Raw genomic sequence first — 22,202 nt, forward strand, 5'->3', positions numbered from 1 at the left:
ATCAGCTGCACACTTAGACATTAAACTTGATATGCCTTCATCAATATCAGTAATAAATATTGAAAACTATAAGGAGCCCAGCATTGAACCATGAGGGATTCTACTAACATCAGTAGTACAAGGCCAGTTGCTATTGATAACCACTCTGTCTTCTGCTACGCAGCCTTCCCTTTATCCATGGCAGTAACTTGTTCTTAAATTATTTTTTATATCCAGTTCATTTGTTCGATTAGTCAGACAAGATATTGCCTGAACAAATCCATGCTGCAATTGCTGTATAAGGGCATTCTTGTCAAGATGACTTTGCATTACTTCTTTTAACTACTGACATTATTTTCTCTGGAATAGAAGTTAAGCCTATGGGTCTATAACTAGTTTGCCCTTTGATCACTCCCATTTGTAAATAAAGATATTTGCACATCTGAAATCTGTAGAAACCACCTCTAAATCCAAGGAAGCTCCCATAATTATGACTAAAGGCGTGCTTATCTCTTTTGCTCCTTCTATTAATGTAATTGAATGGACTCTGTTAGCCCCATATGTCTTATTTAGTTTTAGCTTCAACAATTTCTTTTCTGCTTTCTTTTAAGTTATTGTAAAATCATTTAACTTCCAGATATAGCTTGGTATAATCTGGTGTCCACCATCTCTAAAAACTCCTTTGGCCATAAATGTAGATTCAAAATATTTATTCAGTTTGTGAATAGCCTGAGCAGGATCATCACCAGTTATTGCCATATCTGGTAGGCCAGTGTGGTTCTTCCTGTTACTTCTAGTAAAATAAGCAAAGAATTCTTTGCAACTTTTCTTTTGAATTCATAGCCAAAGACTTATAATATGCCTTAGTTTCCTAACCCTCTAAGTGACTTGATTGCAGATTAGTTTTACTTTAGATGTCTGTATGCCCTGGTAATTTATAATCATCCAGTGTATTTTTCTTTTCTGCCATTAGTCTCATCTGTTCAGCTGGCATCCATTTAGATCTAAACCTTGAATAATATCTCTTAGTTGGTATAAAAAGCTTAGTAGCCTCTAAATTAGTTTCCCATTTAGAATTTTCAGTTGTTAATGGACTATCATCAGTTAGTCTCACTGAAAAGAATTTAAAATTGTCCAAGACCATTGTAGTGGACTTACATTGGGAGACCCATCAAGCTCTCAGCTGCCCACATCAATGCCAGAGCTTGTACTTGATCATCTGGCAACACAGCGGCAACCTTCAAGGCAGAATGCACTAGTCCCACAGGAGCTAGTTATTGTCGGTGACTCTATTGTCAGGAAGATGTGAAATATATTGTGCAAAAAGGATAGATGAAATAGGACCAGGGTATGTCTGCCAGGGGCAAAATTTGATGATTTGATGATGTAGACCAGATATCATCTTTTAAAAGCACAAAGGGTGATAGTGTTGTACACATCAGCACTAATGACATTAAGAGTAGAAGATCTGAGGACTTACTTAACAAGTACAGGTCAATGTTGAAAAAAAGTCACGAGTTAGGATTAAATTTGAAAGTGTCTGCAATTCTGCCCAGATATGATAGGAGGGAGTATATGATGAGAACCTTGTCAATCAGTTCGGCTCTGGAGAGATTGTGCAAAGCACAATGAGGTAGAATTTTTCTCAGCATGGTCTGTGCTTGTTAACAGGAGAGATTATTTCTACAGGGATGGGGTACACTTAAATAGAAAGGGTGCAAGAATATTTGCTAGGTGGGTTGGAAAACTGCTAGCTTGAGGGGATTCATAGACTAATAGATTAAGGTAGCCACAGGTAGAGGTGAAAGTGATTCTTGCACTGCTTCTATTGGAATGAGCAGCAGCCTGCAAAGCGAGGTACTGGGGATGTCAAGGGCTGCTGGGAGTCATCATGGAACAAGTAAATACGTGGGTTCTGTTAGAGTAACTAAGAGTAAGAATAGGTGTATGTATACGTGCATGTACACCGATGCTGGGAGTATAGTAAATAAATTTGATGAATTCTGGTCAAGACATCAAAAGTGGATATTGTTGGGATATCAGAGACATGATGCCACACAGATATAAGCAGTACAGAATTGGAATTTTGGGAGTACGATGTGTATAGAAAGGATAGACAGGACAGGAAAGGAGGAGGGGTTATGTTGTCAGTTAAGAAACACATAAAATCTAAGGAAGTGCATCCAGTTGACATTGGTGGACAATGCAATGTTGAGCCAGTGAGGTGTGACATAAGCACTGGGAAAGGGAAAACTACAGTAGGTGTGTGTTACAGGCCTAATGAATCTGATTAGTATAATGAGCAATTGTGCAGAGAAAATAGAGTGGGCCAGTAAGTCAGATTGTGTTATAATGGGAGATTTTAACTTCCCAGATATTGACTGGAACTTGTGGGCTGATCACTTGCACACTAGCAAGACTTTTGTGGGTTTATTGGATGACTGTTTTCTTCAGCAACATGTCTGAGAGGCAACCAGAGGAAGTAATACTCTTAATCCGATTGTCAGCAGTGATTCTTCATGCGTTAAGAATCTGTAGATAATGGAACCGCTGGGTAATAGTGATCACAATGTACTGATGTGGAATTTACATAAAGTTGTAACTACCATCAGGGGTAAGGGGAAGGATCTTTGCTTTCGTAAAGGTGACTACAGTGGTCTCAGAGAGTTTTTTTTAAATTCTGTATGGTGGGATCAACTGATGATGTTACCAACAGTGAATTCTAAATGGGAGGCTTTCAGGGAATTAATCTGGGAAGGTACTAGGCTTGTCATGCCAACTAAGAAATACTGTTCAAGGTTTAGGCCTAAATGAATGTCAGATGAATTAATGAGCTCGTGGCAGAGAAGAAAAATGCACGGGATGTATATAAATTATCAGGTAACACAGAAGCCTGTGGCAGATAAAATCTAGTCTGTAATCAAGTCACAAACGAGGCTAGGCAGGTGAAAGCAGATTACAAGAAATCTATTGCAAAGGATGCAAAGATAAACAGCAAAGATTTTACTTCTTTACTTATGTAAACCCTAGAAGGAAAGGGGTGAATCACATTGGTCCACTTAACATTGATGATTTGATTATTGATGATCATGCTAAGGTAGCTGATACACTGAACAAGTATTTTGCATCTACATTCAGACATTAGGAGTTATTCAAGGAGGGGAATGCCAGAAACATATGAAACTTTAACAGGGAGATAAGTGATTTTGTAATAACTGAGAGCGAAGTGGAGGAGAAATTGTTGAAGTTAAACATAAGGAAGGCACCTAGGCTGGATGCGATCTATCCAGTTATATTAAAGGAGACAGTAAGCAAACTGCCTCCTTTAATAGGAAGGAAGTAAGCAAACCCTTTGCCATAATTATGAAAGCTTCCTTGGACTCTGGGGAGGTCCCCATGGACTGGAGATGTGCGAATGTGTCCCCAATTCAGAAAGGGGGATCAAAGGGTGACACAAGTAATTACAGACCTGTTAGTTTGACTTCCGTTTCAGGGAAAATAATTGAGTTATTGGTTAAGGAAGGAGTGCAGGATCATCTAGACAAGACTACAGTTATAGTTCAGACACAGCATGCAATTGTTAAGGGGAAGTCTTGTCTGACAAATTTGATTGTTATGTGTGGTGACAAAGGAATTGGATGCAAAGAATAATTTTGATATCATATATTGGATTTTAGGAAAGCTTTTGATACTGTGGCACATGGAAGACTACTGTACAAATTGGAGCAGCATGGAATTAAGGGCAAGTTGCTACAATGGATAAAAGGATGGTTGAGTGGGAGAAGACAGAGAGTGGTTATCAATGGATGCTGTTCTTCATGGACTAATGTTATTAGTGGAGTCGCCCAGGGTTCGGCGTTGGGCCAATGGTTGTTTTCGGTATTTATCAATGATATTAATGAAGGTATATCAGGGTTAATGTCTAAGTTTGCAGACGATACAAAGGTTGGCAGAGTTGTTAATTACAGTAATAATAGTACGCTACTGCAACAGGATCCGGAAAAGTTGAGCAGATGGGCTGAGGGGTGCCAACTGAAGTTTAACATTGACAAATGTAAAATTCTTCATATGGGTAGGAGTAACCGCAGAGTACCGTATCAACTGGGTGGTACTACACTCAGGATAGTGGAAAATGAAAAGGATCTGGGGGGTGTTGCGTAGTCAGATATGAAGTTTTCTGAACAGTACAAAAGGCTGCAAAGAATAGCTCATGGTGTCTTGTCAGTAATATACAGGAATTTTGCTAGCAGGGATAAGGGTGTGATTGTCCCCTTTTATAAGGTAAGGCAATGGTCAGGCCACACTTTGAGTACTGTATACCGGTCTAGAGGCCTCATTTTAGAAAGGATATAGAGCTTCTGGAATGAGTACAGAGAAGGGCAGTGAGATTGGTGAGTGGAACAAAAGATTGGTGTTACCAAGAAAGGCTTAATTTTTGCAAATTGCAGCTTCTGGAAACTAGGCACCTATGAGGTGATCTGATTGAGGTGTATAAGGCCTTGAATGGATTGAGCAAGCTGAATGCTAATGTGGGATTCTTCCTGTTGCTCAGATTACTCACCTGAGGGGGAATAAATTAAAATTGAGTAAAGAGAATTGTAGAATAGATGTGGGGAAATTTTGCCTTTAGCCAGTGGGTTGTTGATAGTTGGAACAAATGTCCATCTGTTGTAGTAGAGGTTAGCAACTTAAATAAATTCAAGACAGAACTAGACAAACATTTGGAGTTGAATGGATGGGTGAAATGGGAAGTTTTTTTTTTTTTTTTTTGGCTGATGCTGTATAAGCTTGTTTTCTTTAATCATATGCCCCTACTAATGCTAGTCACTTTACGAAAGAAAAATCCTTTGCCATTAGTTTTATCTTTAAGCAAATCCCACGTCAATTGATTATGATCATTGCTGCCTAGTAGTACCTTTATGTGGAGATTCTTAATGCATGTAGCATCAACTGCTGATAATCAGATCAGGCATATTTCTTTCTCTTCTTTCTTCTCTAACATGCTGATGTTGAAAACTGTCATCCAATAAATCTAGCAATGTCTTAGTATAGCATAAGTGACCAACCCACAAGTTTCAGTCAATTTTGAAAAGCTAAAATCTCCCATTATAAGAATTGATTTACTGGCCCACTCTGTTCTCCTGTATAGTTCTTCATTATACTCATTGTTTCTGTCATGCCAAACCAATTCAACATTACATTTGCCAAAAGCATAATTCCCTCCTCCAATCTTGGAGGGTTAATGTCTGATATTGAGATCAAAATATACTTCCCTATCTTGAAGTTGCATGCAACATGAAGTCTGTGGGGAATTATTGTTTTTTTATTAAGAAATCTGTTGCTTGAGAATTCTAACAAAGTGTATTAGTTAACTACTCCTATATGTTATTCTGTGATATCTGAAACTTGTAAGAGAAGCATCTCATTCGATATTAGTATTACATTCTATTTTCTAAAGTTTATGATGGTATGGTGCCAAATTATTTTTTAAACTGATGGAAGAGGATTTAGTATAGTTCCTAGAGTGCTAAAAATTTATAATTTTCTAAGAAATTCTAATTTTATGTGTTCAAGTTTTAGCATTACTTTGAAAAAAAAAAGTAAGTGCAGTAAGTTCTTTCTATTATTATTATTATTAAAAGGTATCTCATTTTAAGGTACATTCGACTACATTATCCTTTTATCAAATATTTTTAATAAAGTTACAAACAGAATTATTTAAAATATACTTAAATTATTTCACTTTGTTTACTCTAGCAATTATATATTTAGATTTCCACTTTCCATAAAAAGTGGTACTAATGCAGTGGTTCTCAAACTGTGGGATTTGTCCTACTGGTATGTTGTAAAGGCATTTCCGATGGCATACTTGTATTATCTTGAACTAGAAGTACAATTATCACTTAAAAAAGTGGCTATTAGAAAAGAGAAAGTTTTAGTTTCTTAACATTATGGTGCTCTTTCCCTCCAAATTACAAATATACCTCAGTATACTTGTAATTTTGCAGTTGATTGTGCATAATTACAATTAACTTAATGATATGTTTAATAATTTCTTCTTAACTCCTACATTTAGAAAATTATCACCAATATTTGGTAATAATTTTCCTTCACATTTCATCCTATAATTTTGTGCATAAATGAGAATTTCCATTGGTAGAAATGCCTGAGTGTGATATGACTATTAGTAGTAATGTTTGAGTGAGAGAAAGTTTGAGAAGCGCCACACTAAGTCTTTTTTACTGATCAAAAGAACCAAAGTGCATGGCCAAACATAACTGTCTGGATTAATTGTATAAGAATTGATACAGTTACATCCGTGCCCTCTCAATGCAAGTAATGTGTAGCCATGCCTTAAATTTAATTTTTGTCCTTAAAATTCTTATTTTTTATTTTAAAAAATCTCAAGAAATTTACAAAATATTATGGAAAATGAGAATCCATAAATATGGCAAATTTTGCAGTTAATGATTTTGCATGCTCTCTGATTAATGAATTGCATTTAATTCTTAGAAATTTATGGCCTCCTTTTTTCAGTCATTCTTGTTCCTTTTATGTGTCCCCATGACGACACTTTAATACATGCCGATGATATAAAGTTTCTCACCTTAATCCCACTGTCTGCAAACCCAAAGACAATTTGTCTTCAATCACAGAGGTCTTGACTGCTCTCTCTGCTGTTAAGGTTTGGGTTAAACCTTAACCCTTCTAAATCTGCAATAATGTTGGTTGTTGTTTCAGCATTGATCATGCTGAAACAACAACCAACAGTAATTCAACCATCAGTTTGTGGCACTCTAATTCAATCTGAAGCTGAGATTTGATGTACACACAGAATACTTCCAGAAGCGATTTATCATCTTCCACTGAAGAGCGAAACAACACTTACTTCCTTCCAGTGATGCCGCAACCACTAATAGATATCTTCAAACCACTGTTAATCAGGTTATTTTATATGCTGCTCAAATTTAGGCATCTGCTTCGTCCTCATTTCAAAAACCGGTGTTCAGATGTGAATACTGGACCCTGAAATGGGCCACTAATTAACAGCATTGCTAAACCCCTCAGTTGAGAACCATTGACATGGCTGAGCAGCTAAAATGTATCCAGGCTCCCAAGATTAATTGACATTGGGCATTTAATGACTATGGTAAAAATGTTTACAGGAGTGATAAATGTCCTGAACATCTGGGATTTCTGTCAGCGGCACAACCCTCTGCCATCCTTGATGTCTGACCCCACACTAATCCTCAAATACAACCTTCTGAAACTTTGTAATCATTTCCTACTTGCCCAGGCGAAAAGATCTAAACCTCCCAAGGACTTCCTAATTCATTTCACAAATATACGTGGTCTCAATTCTAATCTCAACGATGTCCATTTCCACTTGCAGTCTGCCAAACCCCATGTACTTTTTCTGACAGAATCTCAGTTATCGGTTGATTCATCTACTGTTCATCTCAGATGCCCAAATTATTCGCTGTATGATTCCTTTCGCCTCAAAGGTGGTACTTGTGCATATGTCCGTTCTGATATTCCCTGTCAGAGACTTGGCAATTTGGAATCTCCTCTCTTTGATCTTCTCTGGCTTAAAATCTCTCTACCTCATTGTGTCAAATTCATCTGTTGTCTCTACCGTTCTCCCAACTCCACTAATCACTTGGAGCTCTTTGACTTCTCTCTTTGCAACTTGACTTTCTCCAGTCCAACTTTCCTAACAGTGAAGTAATTTTCCTTGGTGATTTTAATGTTTACAACTCCAGCTGGCTTCTGTTTTCTAGTAACACTGACCCAGGAAGTCGAGATGCTGAGGCTTTTGCAATTACTAATGACCTAGCACAGATTGTTCATTTACCTACAAAAATACCGGACGATCCTAATCATACAGCCAATACACTTGATCTTTTTCTCACAAACAACCCTTCTAAGTACACGGTCGAAGTGAGAGGTCCTTTAGGCACTTCAGATCACAACTTGGTGATTGTCTCTTCTCCAATGGAACCTTTATCTCATGGCTATTCCCAACCACGTGTTGATTGGCATTACAAGAATGCAAAATGGGATGACCTGCGAGACTTCTTTTCTTCTTTTCCTTGGTCGGATTACTGTTTCAAAACTTCTGATGTCAACGTTTGCTCAGATCGTGTCAGTGAAATTATTCTTGAAGGAATGGAATCCCTTATCCCACACTCCACTTTAAAATCTCGTCCTTTATCTAAACCTTGGTTTTCCAATAAATGTGCTAAGGCTGTCCAAGAGAAGAATGTTGCATATCATAATTGGCTTGTTTCTAATTTTTCAGTTTCATTTTCTTCCTACACAAAAGCTCGCAACAGTTGTAAAGCAGTTATTAATCAGTGCGAACTAGGTAGTTCCTAAAAAGGGTGACAGCCAGTTCCTAAAAAGGGTGACAAATCCCTCCCATCCAATTATCATCCCATTGCAATTACTTCTACTCTTTCTAAAGTAATGGAGAAATCAATTAACTGCCAACTCTTAAACTACCTAGAAACCTTCCGTCTGATCAACGATCACCAGTATGGATTCTGTCAGTGTCAATCCACTGGAGATATTCTGGCTTATGTTACCCATTTATGGACTAATTCAATGGAAAGGTTCGGTGAAACACAAGTAGTTGCTCTTGACATCTCAAAGGCTTTTGATTGTGTTTGGCATAAAGGTCTTCTAAACAAGCTTCCATCTTATGGTTTGCCAACTGTTTTTAGTAATTGGTTATCCAGTTTTCTCTCTGATCGCTCACTGAGGGTGATGGTAGATGGCTCTCTGTCTTCTAACTTCTCCACTAATGCCGGTGTCCCCCAAGGTTCAGTTCTTTCCCCCACTCTTTTCCTCTTGTATATCAATGACCTTCTTCCATTGACTGGAAATCCTGTCCATAGTTTTGCCGATGATAGCACATTGCATTCAACTTTCCATTTTGAGAAACCTTGTCCTACTCAATCAGCTTCAACTTCTCGAAAATCTGCTACCAATTCCTTAAATGCCAATCTTCAGGTAATTCTCCAGTGGGGCAAAGACAACTTAGTTGATTTCAACCCTTCTAAAACTCAGTTTTGTCTTATATCTCGTAAAAAGGATTCTTCTGCTCCTATGCTTATCTTTAGTGACACTCCGATTTCTAGGCAAAATGATATATCTCTTTTGGGGATTACCCTGACTTGTAATCTCTCTTGGCACAAGCACATTACCAATATTGCTTCTTCTGCATCTAAAAAACTTGGTTTTCTCTTTCGCTCTCAGCGTTACTTTTCTTCCAAACAGCTGCTCACTCTGTATAAATCGCAAATCCGCCCTGCCATAGAATATTGTTCCCACATCTGGGGTGGTGCCCCCAAAACCTCTCTCAGGCTTCTTGATTCCATTCAGAAGAGGGCAGTTAGGTTAATTAATGATTCATCTCCAACAGAGTCTCTCCACTCGCTTTCTCATAGACGCACTGTTTCTGCTGCATGCCTCTTCTACAGATACTTCCATGGGCACTGTTCTTCTGAATTGGCTTCTATAATTCCTGCTCTCTCTTTCAAAACAGTCCGAACACGTGCCGCCACTAGCCAACATCCATTTACTGTCCAACTTCAAACCCACAGAACCAACTTTTCATCTTCCTCATTTATTCATTCAACTGCCGTTTTCTGGAACAACCTTCCATCATACGTATTTCCTGAAAATTACAATCTACAGAAGTTCAAGTCCAATGTCAACAAATATCTTCTTTCCTCTTCTTAACCTCAAACCCAAGCACGGTACTAAGTACTATAGGTTCTAATACCTCTCGTGTTTGGGGTTCACATAAAAAAAAAAAAAAAAAAAGGCACTCCCTAAAATTCAGGCAATGCTCCATCTTGGAATTAACCTGCAAAAAATGGCTACCAATTACAAATACCATAATTCTCCTAGAGTGGATCTCGTCTTTTCCATCAGAATAACTCTTTCCAAATCTTGTGGCAGATTTGGAAAGAGTTATTAAACTGTGCCAGATTACTAAACATCGACACCAGTTATCCACCTCTCCAATCCTTACTATGCTGTGTTTTTGAGTGGCAAGAACAATTGTTTCTCATCTGCATTTGTTTGATCAAAATCCATGGTTTGATTCTGATTCAACTTCCCTGCCATTGTTTTTAATTGTTCTTGATTCGGGCTACAATGCCCATTTTTTTTATCTTTATATTTTCTTATTTATTATAATTTCATTTTTATATGCTTTTTTTTTCTTTTTTTTTAATTTGGTGAACATATAATTTCCTATATAACTTTTCCTTTTCCCAATTTTTAAAAAATGTATCATTGTCTGCCTTAATGTAAAACTCCAGGCCATGTCACCGTGATGAGTATTATTGTTCCTAATACTTGTACCATACTTAGCATTAATAAAGAAATTTAATTAATTACAGTAATAACCCCAATGAATTATATATTAAAAAAACCTAGATAATGGTTTAATAATTTTACATTTTTTAAACATTTAAAAAGCTTTTTTGATAGTATGAACCAGAGCTATAATGTTCAATACATTCTATGTTGATATCAATATTTGTAAAAGAATAAGAGAAGTTTACCTCAATATGATATGTAGAACACTTATTTATGACATTCTCCAGAAATTAAAACAAAAACAATTAAAAAATCGAAAACCTTACATTACAGTAAGAAATAATTAAAAATCAGTTGAACACAATTAAAAATCAGTTTAACGTAATTAAAAATTAAGTAAAAAATTAATTTAACAAAAAAATTGCAAAATAATTTTCCTTCCTGAAACTGACAACGCTTTTCGACCGTATGTCGTGATCACAGGAATGAAAATTACTGAATAGGGGTGAGCATGAAACTTAAATAGGGATTTTGTCTTTGCACATGCGCATGTGTTGGATGCATGTGCATATGCTTCGCACATGCGCATGAATTGGATATTAGATATGGCCGGCGAACATTAACAGAATTCTCGTGTTATTTAATTTTGACTGTTTCTGCAATTAATAATCTCATATAATTACGTTGAACACTAAGTATTTTGGCCTCGTTAAATAAAAAAGTATGTTTTTCATTAATGCCATGAAAGACTAATTCTGGCACTGCTGAACGAGAAGCACAAACTGAGGCCACATGTTGATTAATACAAAAAATAAGAGGAAACAGTGTAGAACCTTGGTAAGACAAGTCGCAATCACCGCAAGAAATGTTGTATACCAGGTCATTTATTTGTATTGCAAACGAGGAAAGGACTGAGTTATTGTTCATTGTAGTGTGTAATTTCTGCATTGGCCTAGCTACAATTTTAAATTTGGTATCTTTAAAGAATCTGTTAAGTTGTTTGTGCCACTGTTCAACATATGGGGCAGAAATAAAGTATTTTTTGATATTACTATTGTTGGTTGGTGTAGTTTTTTGTATCCTGTCCTTAGCTTGTACCCTAATTCAGTTTATTGTAGCAAGGGAGTTATCTCTGTTTAAGTATCTGCTGGTTAATATTTGTATTTCTGAGCCCAAAACAGATTCTGCCATTGAATATTTATAAACATTGAGAAATTGATTGAGAAAGATAATCGATCTTTTGTAGGTGAACAGGTGATAGCTGTTATAATGCAGAAGCATACCGGTGTTTGTAGATTTACGATAGATGTTAAATTGGATTTTATTCAAGTCCCGAGTAAGTGTGAAATTTAGAAAATTTAATGATATAGTATCCGTATTCTCCCTTTCCAATGTAAATTTGAGTCTAGAATGAATATTATTAAAACAAATGTGAAATGTTTTGGATAGTGCTACTATCAGTAATAACTAGAACATCTAAATACCTCCCTAGTATGTAATACCGGCTAGAAAAGGCGTCAAATGTATATGCTCAATCATTGAGAGATAGATCTCCAACATTAAGCCACTCAGGCTTAATCCCATTGGCAAACCAAAAATTTGTTTATATATTTTGTCTAAAAAGTTAATATAGTTGGCTTCAACTAAGAGTGTAATTAAGTGAAAAAGGTCCTTAATAAGAAGCTTCGTATAATTAATCAGTATCGAGTTATTATTTAACATATTCCAAAGAATATCTAATGTATATTCAACGTTTACATTCATATATAATGAGGTAACATCTAGTGAGAATAAAATATCATTATCGCCAAGTCTACAGTCCTTAAGGTTATTAAATAATGTATTATAGTTTTTAATCCCAAATTGTATTGTATGGTGCCTCCGTAGCCAGGTGGGAAGGAGCAGCAGCGCGTAGCACACGCTTCTTGATTAGACCGGGGTTCGAGCCCGTCACCACTAAATACGGAGGATGCGGAAAGGTCAGGGAATGACCACCGCATATCCCGGAGCAATATGGCCTTAGTTGCTAATGCTCCTAAAAAAAAAAAAAAAAAAAAACCAAAAACCCAAATTGTATCACCTGTCTAAAGGGTTTTATAATGCTATATACATGTGTTCCCAAGGATGGAAATGCCAAGTTTCTGTAGGAAACAATAGGCTGAATAGGAAATCTGGTCTTATGTAATTTTACCTGACTGAAAAGTGAAGGAATATTGTATGTTCTGGCCTTCAATTCCTTTAACTGAGCCATAGTAATGTAGTCTTTTTTTCGATACGTGTTTAACGTTTTATTGTATTGATTGACCAAATTGGTAAATAGTGCTGGGTCTACTTCAAGATAAGTGGGGGTATTTTATTATTATTATTATTAGCCATATAGTGCAAGGAAGCCAAGGCTTATGCTGGCACCAGCCAAAAAAAAAAAAAAAAAAAATTCCTGCATTACCAGCCAAAAAAAAAAAAAAATTCCTGAGAGAGAGAGAGAGAGTCAGAAGTAGAAGGGAATCACCAAGAAAGCAAGAAGGAGAAGAATGATGATATCCAGCTCAAGCCCATACTCACCAGATGTGAGCCCCTGGGGATAATCTGATTCAACTGACTGTAACTTATTAATATAATCAGGTTTATTGAGTATTACCACTGTATCTCCTTTATCAGCTCTCTGAATAATGATGTCTTTATTTTCCCAAAGTTCACGTAAAGCTGAACTGTCATGTGAATTCAATTTAGGAAGTCATGTTTCTTTTATGTTATTCACCACTTAGTTAACTCGTTGAATAAATAAATCTTTTTTGTGGAACATTATGAAGTCCAGATTCAATATCAATTACGCACTGTTTTTAGGTAGTTTTCGAGGTGGTAAATTATAATTTAATTCTTTGAATAAGAATGAAACCTGGTCCTGGGATAGGATATACAAGGAAAGATTTGTAACCTGTTGATATGTCGATTTATTGAATGTTGGGTGAGGGTGTGTTCGAGAACTAGCTGAAGTATTCTGCGGTAGCACGTTGTGTGTATGCTGGGGGGGTCTACTTGTATGCATTTGGTCGCAAGCTTGCAATAATGTGTTTCAACTCATATGAATTTGTCTTGATACTCCTGATAATGTTTTCAATTTGTTGTGTCTTTTTTTATTTCTGAGGCCTGTGCTTCACGTTGCAAATCTCTGGCGGTCTTCCCAATCGTTAGGATGCAGATAATTTTTTAATTTGTTGCAAAGTTTCTTAACTTGGAAATGGAAAGATATTTTTGTTTATTAGAATACAGAGATCTTAAGGCAAGTTTAACTATATTACGCGATGTGACAAGTGATAGTTGCCTAATGCCCAAAATTTTATGATTTAAATTGACCCTGGCAAACTTCGGAATGATGTTGTTTTTAAGGCAATATTTTAGAAAAGAAATATGGTAACTCTTATCCAAAGGATTAGATTATGATTTACCACCTAAAAAACAGTGCGTAATTGATATTGAATTTGGACTTCATAAATATTCCACAAAAAAGATTTATTTATTCAACAAGTTAACCAAGTAGTGAATAACATAAAAGAAACACAACTTCCTAAATTGAATACACATGACAGTTCAGCTTTACGTGAAGTTCAGGAAAATAAAGACATTATTATTTAGAGAGCTGATAAAGGAGATACAGTGGTAATACTCGATAAACCTGATTATATTAATAAGGTAGAGTCAGTTGTATCAGATACTGCCACTTATCTTGAAGTAGACCCAGCACTATTTACCAATTTGGTCAATCAATACAATAAAACGTTAACCCCGTATCGAAAAAACAACTACATTACTATGGCTCAGTTAAAGGAATTGAAGGCCAGAACATACAATATTCCTGCACTTTTCAGTCAGGTAAAATTACATAAGACCGGTTTTCCTATTCAGTCTATTTTTCCCTACAGAAACTTGGCATTTTCATCCTTGGGCACACATGTATATAGCATTATAAAAATCCTTTAGACAGGGAATACAATTTGGGATTAAGAACCAATACATTATTTAATAACCTCAAGGACTGTAGACTTGGCGATAATGATATTTTATTCTCACTAGATGTTACCTTATTATATACGAATGTAAACGTTAAATACACATTAGACATTCTTTGGGATATGTTAAATAATAACTCGATACTGATTAATTATACGAAGCTTCCTATTAAGGACATTTTTCACTTAATTAAACTCCTAGTTGAAGACAAATATATTACCTTTTGAGACAAAGTATGCAAACAAATTTTTGGTTTGCTAATGGGATTAAGCCTGAACAGCTTAATATTGGAAATCTATCTCTCAACGATTGAGTGTATACATTTGATGCCTTTTCTACCCCATATCACATACTATGAGAGGTATTTAGACGATGTTCTAGTTATTACAGATAGTAGCACTATCCAAGACATTTTACATTCATTTAATAATATTCATTCTAGACTCAAATTTATATTAGAAAGGGAGAATACGGATATCAAGTCATTAAATTTTCTAAATTTCGCACTTACTCTGGACTCGAATAAAATCCAATTTAACATCTATCATAAACCTACAAACACCGGTATGCTTCTGCATTATAACAGCTATCACCTGTTCACCTACAAAAGATTGATTATCTTTAATCAATTTCTCAATGCTTATAAATATTCAACGACGGAATCTGCTTTGGGCTCAGAAATACAAATATTAACCGGCCTATTCTTAAACAGGGGTAACCCCTTGTACAATAAACCAAACTAGGGTGCAAGCTAAGGATAGGATACAAAAAACTACACCAAACAACAATAGTAATATCAAAAAATACTTTTTCTCTCCCATTTGTTGAACAGTGGCACAAACAAATTCTTTAACAGATTCTTTAAAGATACCGAATTTAAAATTGTAGCCAGGCCAATTCGGAAATTACACACTATACTGAACAATCGCTCAGTCCTTTCCTCATTCTCAACACAAACAAACGATCTGGTATACAACATTTCTTGCGGTGATTGCGACTTGTCTTACCAAGGTTCTACGCTGTTTCCTCTGATTTTTCGTGCTTCTCATTCAGCAGCGTTAGAATTAGCCTTTCATGCCGTTAATGAAAAACACTTTTTTATTTAACGAGGCCAAAATACTTAGTGTCCAACATAATTATATGAGACTATTAATTGCAGAAACCGTCAAAATTAAATTACATGAGAATTCTGTTAATGTTCACTGGCCATATCTAATATCTGATTCATGGTCTTTTATGTGCATGTGTGAAGACAAATAATCCCTATTTAAGTTTGATGCTCACCCCTATTCGGTAATTTTCATTCCTGTGATCATGACATATGGTTGAAAAGCGTTGTCAGCTTCAGGAAGGAAAATTGTTTTGCAATTTTTTCATTAAATTAATTTTTAATTGTGTTCAATTGTTTTTGTTTTAATTTCTGGAGAGTATCATATGGAAGTGTTCTATGTATCATATTGAGGTAAACTTTTCTTATTCTTTTACAAAAATTTACAAAAACGTTTTTGAACATTTCAGTTTTTAAACATTTAAAAACATTAATTTTTTAGAACATAATGGTTGACTAATTTTTAAATTTTTAAAAAAATATTTTACATCATTAAGGTTCCTCTAGGAGCTGGTATTGCTTTTGCTTTTAAATACTTGGGACGTGATGATGTCTGTTTAACGTTGTATGGTGATGGGGCCGCAAATCAAGGACAAGTCTTTGAAGCATATAATATGGCAAAACTTTGGAGTTTGCCTGCAATCTTTATTTGTGAAAATAATGGATACGGAATGGGAACAAGTGTGGAACGTGCATCAGCAAGTACAGACTATTATACACGTGGAGATTATATACCTGGTATCTGGGTTTGTATACTTTTATCTTTAATATGCATGAATTCATGAACTTTTTTAAATTTCTTTACATCATGTCTGAATTACAGTAGTTAACTGATCTTTTGGCATTCTAGTAGTGGTATCACTAGTTGCATTTATCTGCACAGTTTCATTGCGAAGTGGCATTCAATTCTATTTTTTTAAAATACACCAGTCTTTATTGTTTAGTCAGTACAATGCCATTCTTCATTCATTACACTGAGGTGCCTCCGTGGGCAGGAGCAGCAGTGCATAGCACGCACTTCTTGATTAGACCGAGGTTCAAGCCGACCACCAAATATGGAGGGTGTGGAAAGGTCAGGGAATGACCACCGCATATCCCTGGAGCAATATGGCCTTAGTTGCTAATGCTCCTAAAACCAAATAACAACAATAATTAAAAATGGTAATGAGTACTGTGGCTTGTGGTATGCAGTTCATGTGTGTGAACAAGTTGCCAGCATATGTATCTTCTGTTATGTGTTTCATTATTTATAACATGTAAATGAAACTGAATGTTTATTAATGTCAATGTAAGACAAAAACTACTAGCTTCTAGAAATCCATAGTAGCTGACAAATCAGATTCAAGAGATTCCCATCTCTTCTGTTAAATTCAGTAAGGTGATTATTTTGCGTAAAGCATGTGACTACGCATGAGATTCTCTATTGAACGGGTTAGTGCCTTTTCACCAGGTTTTGTTCGTAGCGAACTGCCAAAGTAGATAATTGGCATTGTTTTAATTGTATCTCGTATTGTGAATACCTTCACAGCGAGTTGCCATGGTATTGCACTACCTCGAATAAGTAATCTTGAAGAATAAGTAACATTAGTCTTCTCCATTGGTGAAGCGTTACTTATTCAATACCATGGCAACTCGTGAAGGTATTCTCAATTTGAGATACAATTAAAACAGTGCCAATTATCTACTAAAGCAGTTCACTGTGAACAAAACATGATGTAATGGCACTAACCCATTCACTAGTGAATCTGACACGTAGTATCATGCTTTATGCAAAATAATCACCTTAGTTTATACTATTGCACACCATCAGATATTGTGGAGTTATACTTATTAACTGGATTGTCACGATTGCAACACCAGGGTACCTACCTGCCCACCAAAGAGAGACCAACCAGCCTTGAAACGGTGTCATCTGGGTGGCGGTATCTGCCTAGAATAAGTAACATTAGTCTTCTCCATTGGTGACGTGCTACTTATTCGAGGTAGTGCAATACCCTGGCAACTCGTGAAGGTATTCGCAGTATGAGATACAATTAAAACGATGCCAATTATTTACTTTGGCAGTTCACTATGAACAAAACATGGTGCAATGAGTAAAAATAACAAATAAAATGATTAATATACAGTAGAATGTCGGTTATCCGGAATAATTTGAAAGGCTGATCTTTCTTCTTTTTTTTATTTTTTATTAACAGTAGTACAGTAAGCGCCAGTTATAGTGATCACTCACATTTGCAAATTGAATTTTGATTATAATAAGCAAAAGATCGAGTTTACAAAGTGTTTATAACAAGGCTGTACCAACAAAAAGCCCAATAAACTGCAAATTGTTTTTGTTTTATGGTTGTGACTTCTAGAATTCTATGTGACTTACAGAAATGTGCTTTAGAAAACGCACATTTCTAAAGCCTTGAATGTGCTTTTTCTAAAGCACATGTGCTTTAGAAAAAGCACATTCAAGGTGGGATCAAAAAAGTTTGTGGGACTGAACTAATTTGAAAAATTATAAGCTTATGGTTCTTTAAAGTAATGCCATCAACACTGTACACTGATTCTAATGCTTCCAAAACTTGGGGAATCATTCCCGATATAGGTTTCTTTTGAAATTGCTAATAGTTCTTGTTGGGTTCTGAATAATTTCCTTGGTTACTGCAAATCTGTGACCTTTCAAGAAAGCTTTAAGTTGGGAACAAGCAAAAAAAAAAAAAAAAAATCACAAGGAGCTAAATCTGATGAGTATGGTGGATGGGGTCCACAGTGTTGAAGTACTTTGTAAAAAATTCTTCATTGGCTTTCCATTCAAGAAATTATTCAATGGAACGCACTGGGGCATTGTCACGATGCATGCCAATTCCTGGTAGATCACTTTTCTAGATATTTTCTCCAAACAGTATTGTGCAATTGTCCGTAGAATTCATGGTTCCCTGTTTGACCATGCATGATAAATTCATAATGAACAGTGTCTTGTTTTTTTTTTTTTTTTTATGTAAACCCCAAACACGATAGGTATTAGAACCTATAGTACTTAGTACCATGCTTGGGTTGGAGGTTGAGAAGAGGAAAGAAGATATTTTTTCACAGTAGACTTGAACTTCTGTAGACTGTAATTTTCAGGAAAATACGTATGAAGGAAGGTTGTTCCAGAAAACGGCAGTTGAATGAATAAACGAGAAAGATGAAAAGTTGGTTCTGTGAGTTTGAAGTTGGACAGTAAATGGATGTTGGCTGGTGGCGGCATGTGTTCGGACTGTTTTGAAAGAGAGAGCGGGAATTATAGAAGCCAATTCAGAAGAACACTGCCCATGGAAGTATATGTAGAAGAGGCATGCAGCAGAAACAGTGCGTCTATGAGACAGCGAGTGGAGAGACTCTGTTAGAGATGAATCATTAATTAACCTAACTGCCCTCTTCTGAATGGAATCAAGCAGCCTGAGAGAGAGGCTTTGGGGGCACCACCCCAGATGTCGGAACAATATTCCATGGTAGGGCGGATTTGCAATTTATACAGAGTGAGCAGCTGTTTGGAGGAAAAGTAATGCCAAGAGCGAAAGAGAAAACCAAGTTTTTTAGATGCAGAAGAAGCAATATTGGCAATGTGCTTGTGCCAAGAGAGATTACAAGTCAGGGTAATTCCAAAAAGAGATATATCATTTTGCCTAGAAATCAGAGTGTCACTAAAGATAAGCGTAGGAGCAGAAGAATCCTTTTTGCGAGATATAAGGCAAGACTGAGTTTTAGAAGGGTTGAAATCAACTAAGTTGTCTTTGCCCCACTGGAGAATTACCCGAAGATCGGCATTTAAGGAATTGGCAGCAGAATTTCGAGAAGTTGAAGCTGATTGAACAGGACAAGGTTTCTCAAAATGGAAAGTGGAATGCAATGTGCTATTATCGGCAAAACTATGGATAGGATTTCCAGTCAATGGAAGAAGGTCATTAATATACAAGAGGAAAAGAGTGGGGGAAAGAACTGAACCTTGGGGGACACCAGCATTAGTAGAGAAGTTAGAAGACAGAGAGCCATCTACCATCACCCTCAGTTTAGTCCATAAATGGATAACATAAGCCAGAATATCACCAGTGGATCAACACTGACGGAATCCATACTGGCGATCGTTGATCAGATAAAAGGTTTCTAGATAGTTTAAGAGTTGGTGATTAATTGATTTCTCCATTACTTTAGAAAGAATAGAAGTAATTGCAATGAGACCATAATTGGATGGGAGAGATTTATCACCCTTTTTAGGAACTGGCTGGATATGAGCAAATTTCCAAGCAGAAGGAAAAACATCTTTGGAATAAGAAAGTGAAAAAAGGTGGCAAAGAATAGGAGTAAGTTCAGGAGCACAGGTTTTGAGAACAAGTGGAGAAATACCATTAGGACCTGGAGCTTTCTTAGCATCAAGATTCGTCAAAATCCTTCTGACATCCTTTTTACGGAAGACCACAGGAGGCATTGAATGGAGCGTGTTGGGAATGGTGGGAGGTGTTTTACCAAGATCATTAATACATGAGTTGGAAGAAAAATGGGATGCTAGCAAGTCAGCTTTATCCTTGGCTGAAGTGACAACAGAACCATCTGGTTTGGATACAGGTGGGAGCAGAGATGGGCAAAAGTTGCGGCCAATAGCTTTGGCAAGAGACCAGAATGCTTTGCTACCATTAGGGCAAGAAGCAAGTTTTCTACTCTTAGCCTGTTCAAACTCTAGTTTGGACTGATTAATAACTGCTTTACAACTGTTGCGAGCTTTGGTGTAGGCAGAAAATGAAACTGAAGAATTAGAAAAAAGCCAATTACGATATGCAACATTCTTCTCTTTAACAGCCTTAGCACATTTATTGGAAAACCAAGTTTTAGATAAAGGATGAGATTTTAAAGTGGAATGTGTGGGATAAAGGATTCCGTTCCTGCAAGAATAATTTCCCTGACACGACGGAGCAAACGTTGACTTCAGAAGTTTTGAAACAGTAATCCTACCAAGGAAAAGAAGAAAAGAAGTCTCGCAGGTCATCCCATTTCGCATTCTTGTAATGCCGAACAACACGAGGTTGGGAATAGCCATGAGATAAAGGTTCCATTGGAGAAGAGACAATCACCAAGTTGTGATCTGAAGTGCCTAAAGGACCTCTCACTTCAACCGTGTACTTAGAAGGGTTGTTTGTGAGAAAAAGATCAAGCGTATTGGCTGTATGATTAGGATTGTCCAGTATTCTTGTAGGTAAATGAACAATCTGTGCAAGGTCATTAGTAATTGCAAAAGCCTTAGCATCTCGTCGGCGTGACTAGAAAACGGAAGCCAGCTGGAGTTGTGAACATTAAAATCACCAAGGAAAATTACCTCACTGTTAGGAAAGTTGGACTGGAGAAAGTCAAGTTGCAAAGAGAGGAAGTCAAACAGCTCCAAGTGATTAGTGGAGTTGGGAGAACGGTAGAGACAACAGATGAATTTTACACAATGAGGTAGAGAGATTTTAAGCCAGAGAAGATCAAAGAGAGGAGATTCCAAATTGCCAAGTCTCTGACAGGGAATATCAAAATGGACATATGCACAAGTACCACCTTTGAGGCGAAAGGAATCATACAACAAATAATTTGGGCATCTGAGATGAGCAGTAGTTGAATCAACCAATAACTGAGATTCTGTCAGAAAAAGTACATGGGGTTTGGCAGACTGCAAGTGGAAATGGACATCGTTGAGATTAGAATTGAGACCACATATATTTGTGAAATGAATTAGGAAGTGCTTGGGAGGTTTAGATCTTTTCGCAGATAAGCTTGCTCTATTAGTTTGACAATTCATGGTGTATTCAATAGTAAGAAAAAGTGGGTGGGATATGCTGTGTGAAGTAATGAAATATTTGGATATGGCATACACATGGTAAGAATGTACCCAGATCCTTGACATAATGTGGCCTCGACAATTCTTCCCGCATACACACTACTTGGACTCCCTCCAGTCACTATCTGGCAGAGTAGAGGTAGCAAGATTATACACTAGCTGATCCGAAAGCCTCCTAGAGAGTTACCAATAGGTTCGGTCCAGTGTACTAACTAGCGGCTGGCCTGCGAACACCATTTTAGAGCTGTACCCTCAAAATGTAAGAAATATTGGATCTCGCCACAATGTTCATCATAACCTCAAAAGTCATCAATCATACTGCATGATGGAAGAGATAGGGAAGGGTTGACCGGAACTTAGCTCTAGAGACTAAACACGGGTTCCCCCACTTCGTCTCCAATAAGCAAAGTGGTGGTATTGCACCGGTTGATGAGAGTCATCAACCACCTAGTACTGCCTGGTAACATAGAGAGGCGGCATTCCTCCATGTGGTGTGGGCACCACACCTTGACTCCTGCTTACGTTGGTTCACACCTGGGTGGTTATCCGCCTTGTACTTGTGCATGGAGGTTATACCCAGGATTACTAAAAGTCCCACCATCGTGAAGGTGCAAGCAGAGGATTTGGCTGTCACAGACCGTCCAGACTTCGCCGAAATTGGGTCCACTTGACTTGAGTGTCACCCGAATATCAGTTCCATCAGCGTTTTAGACTCCCAGGTAGCAAGTACAGCTTGTCTGGCATATCTGAGAGAATGTCTGTGACAACCTCAAGGTCTTCAGTGAGAATGTGAGGCACAAACATGGGTGAAATGTGTCGCATTCTCAAATCTTGTTAAAATTGATTGACATGTACCATAAGAAATACTGGTTTCACTAGCATCTTCACAGATAGTTAAACATAAATTGCAGAGCAGCTAGGGTGTGGATCATC

General features: G+C 36.8%; 1 protein-coding gene across 2 annotated transcripts in view; it reads left to right on the forward strand.

Moving 5' to 3' along the window:
* LOC150081946 (putative pyruvate dehydrogenase E1 component subunit alpha, mitochondrial) overlaps positions 1-22,202 on the forward strand; it is a 253,559-nt gene that overhangs the window by 166,692 nt on the left and 64,665 nt on the right. For both annotated transcript variants that reach the window (XM_090378999.1, XM_090378998.1), the window contains exon 6: positions 15,928-16,176. In XM_090378999.1, coding sequence (XP_090235125.1) covers positions 15,928-16,176 — 249 coding nt within the window. The remainder of the gene's footprint in view (positions 1-15,927; positions 16,177-22,202) is intronic.

Source organism: Mastigoproctus giganteus, chromosome 8 (genome assembly GCF_048544385.1).
Source record: "Mastigoproctus giganteus isolate SK-2022 chromosome 8, ASM4854438v1, whole genome shotgun sequence".
NCBI classification, from domain to species: Eukaryota; Metazoa; Arthropoda; class Arachnida; order Uropygi; family Thelyphonidae; genus Mastigoproctus; species Mastigoproctus giganteus.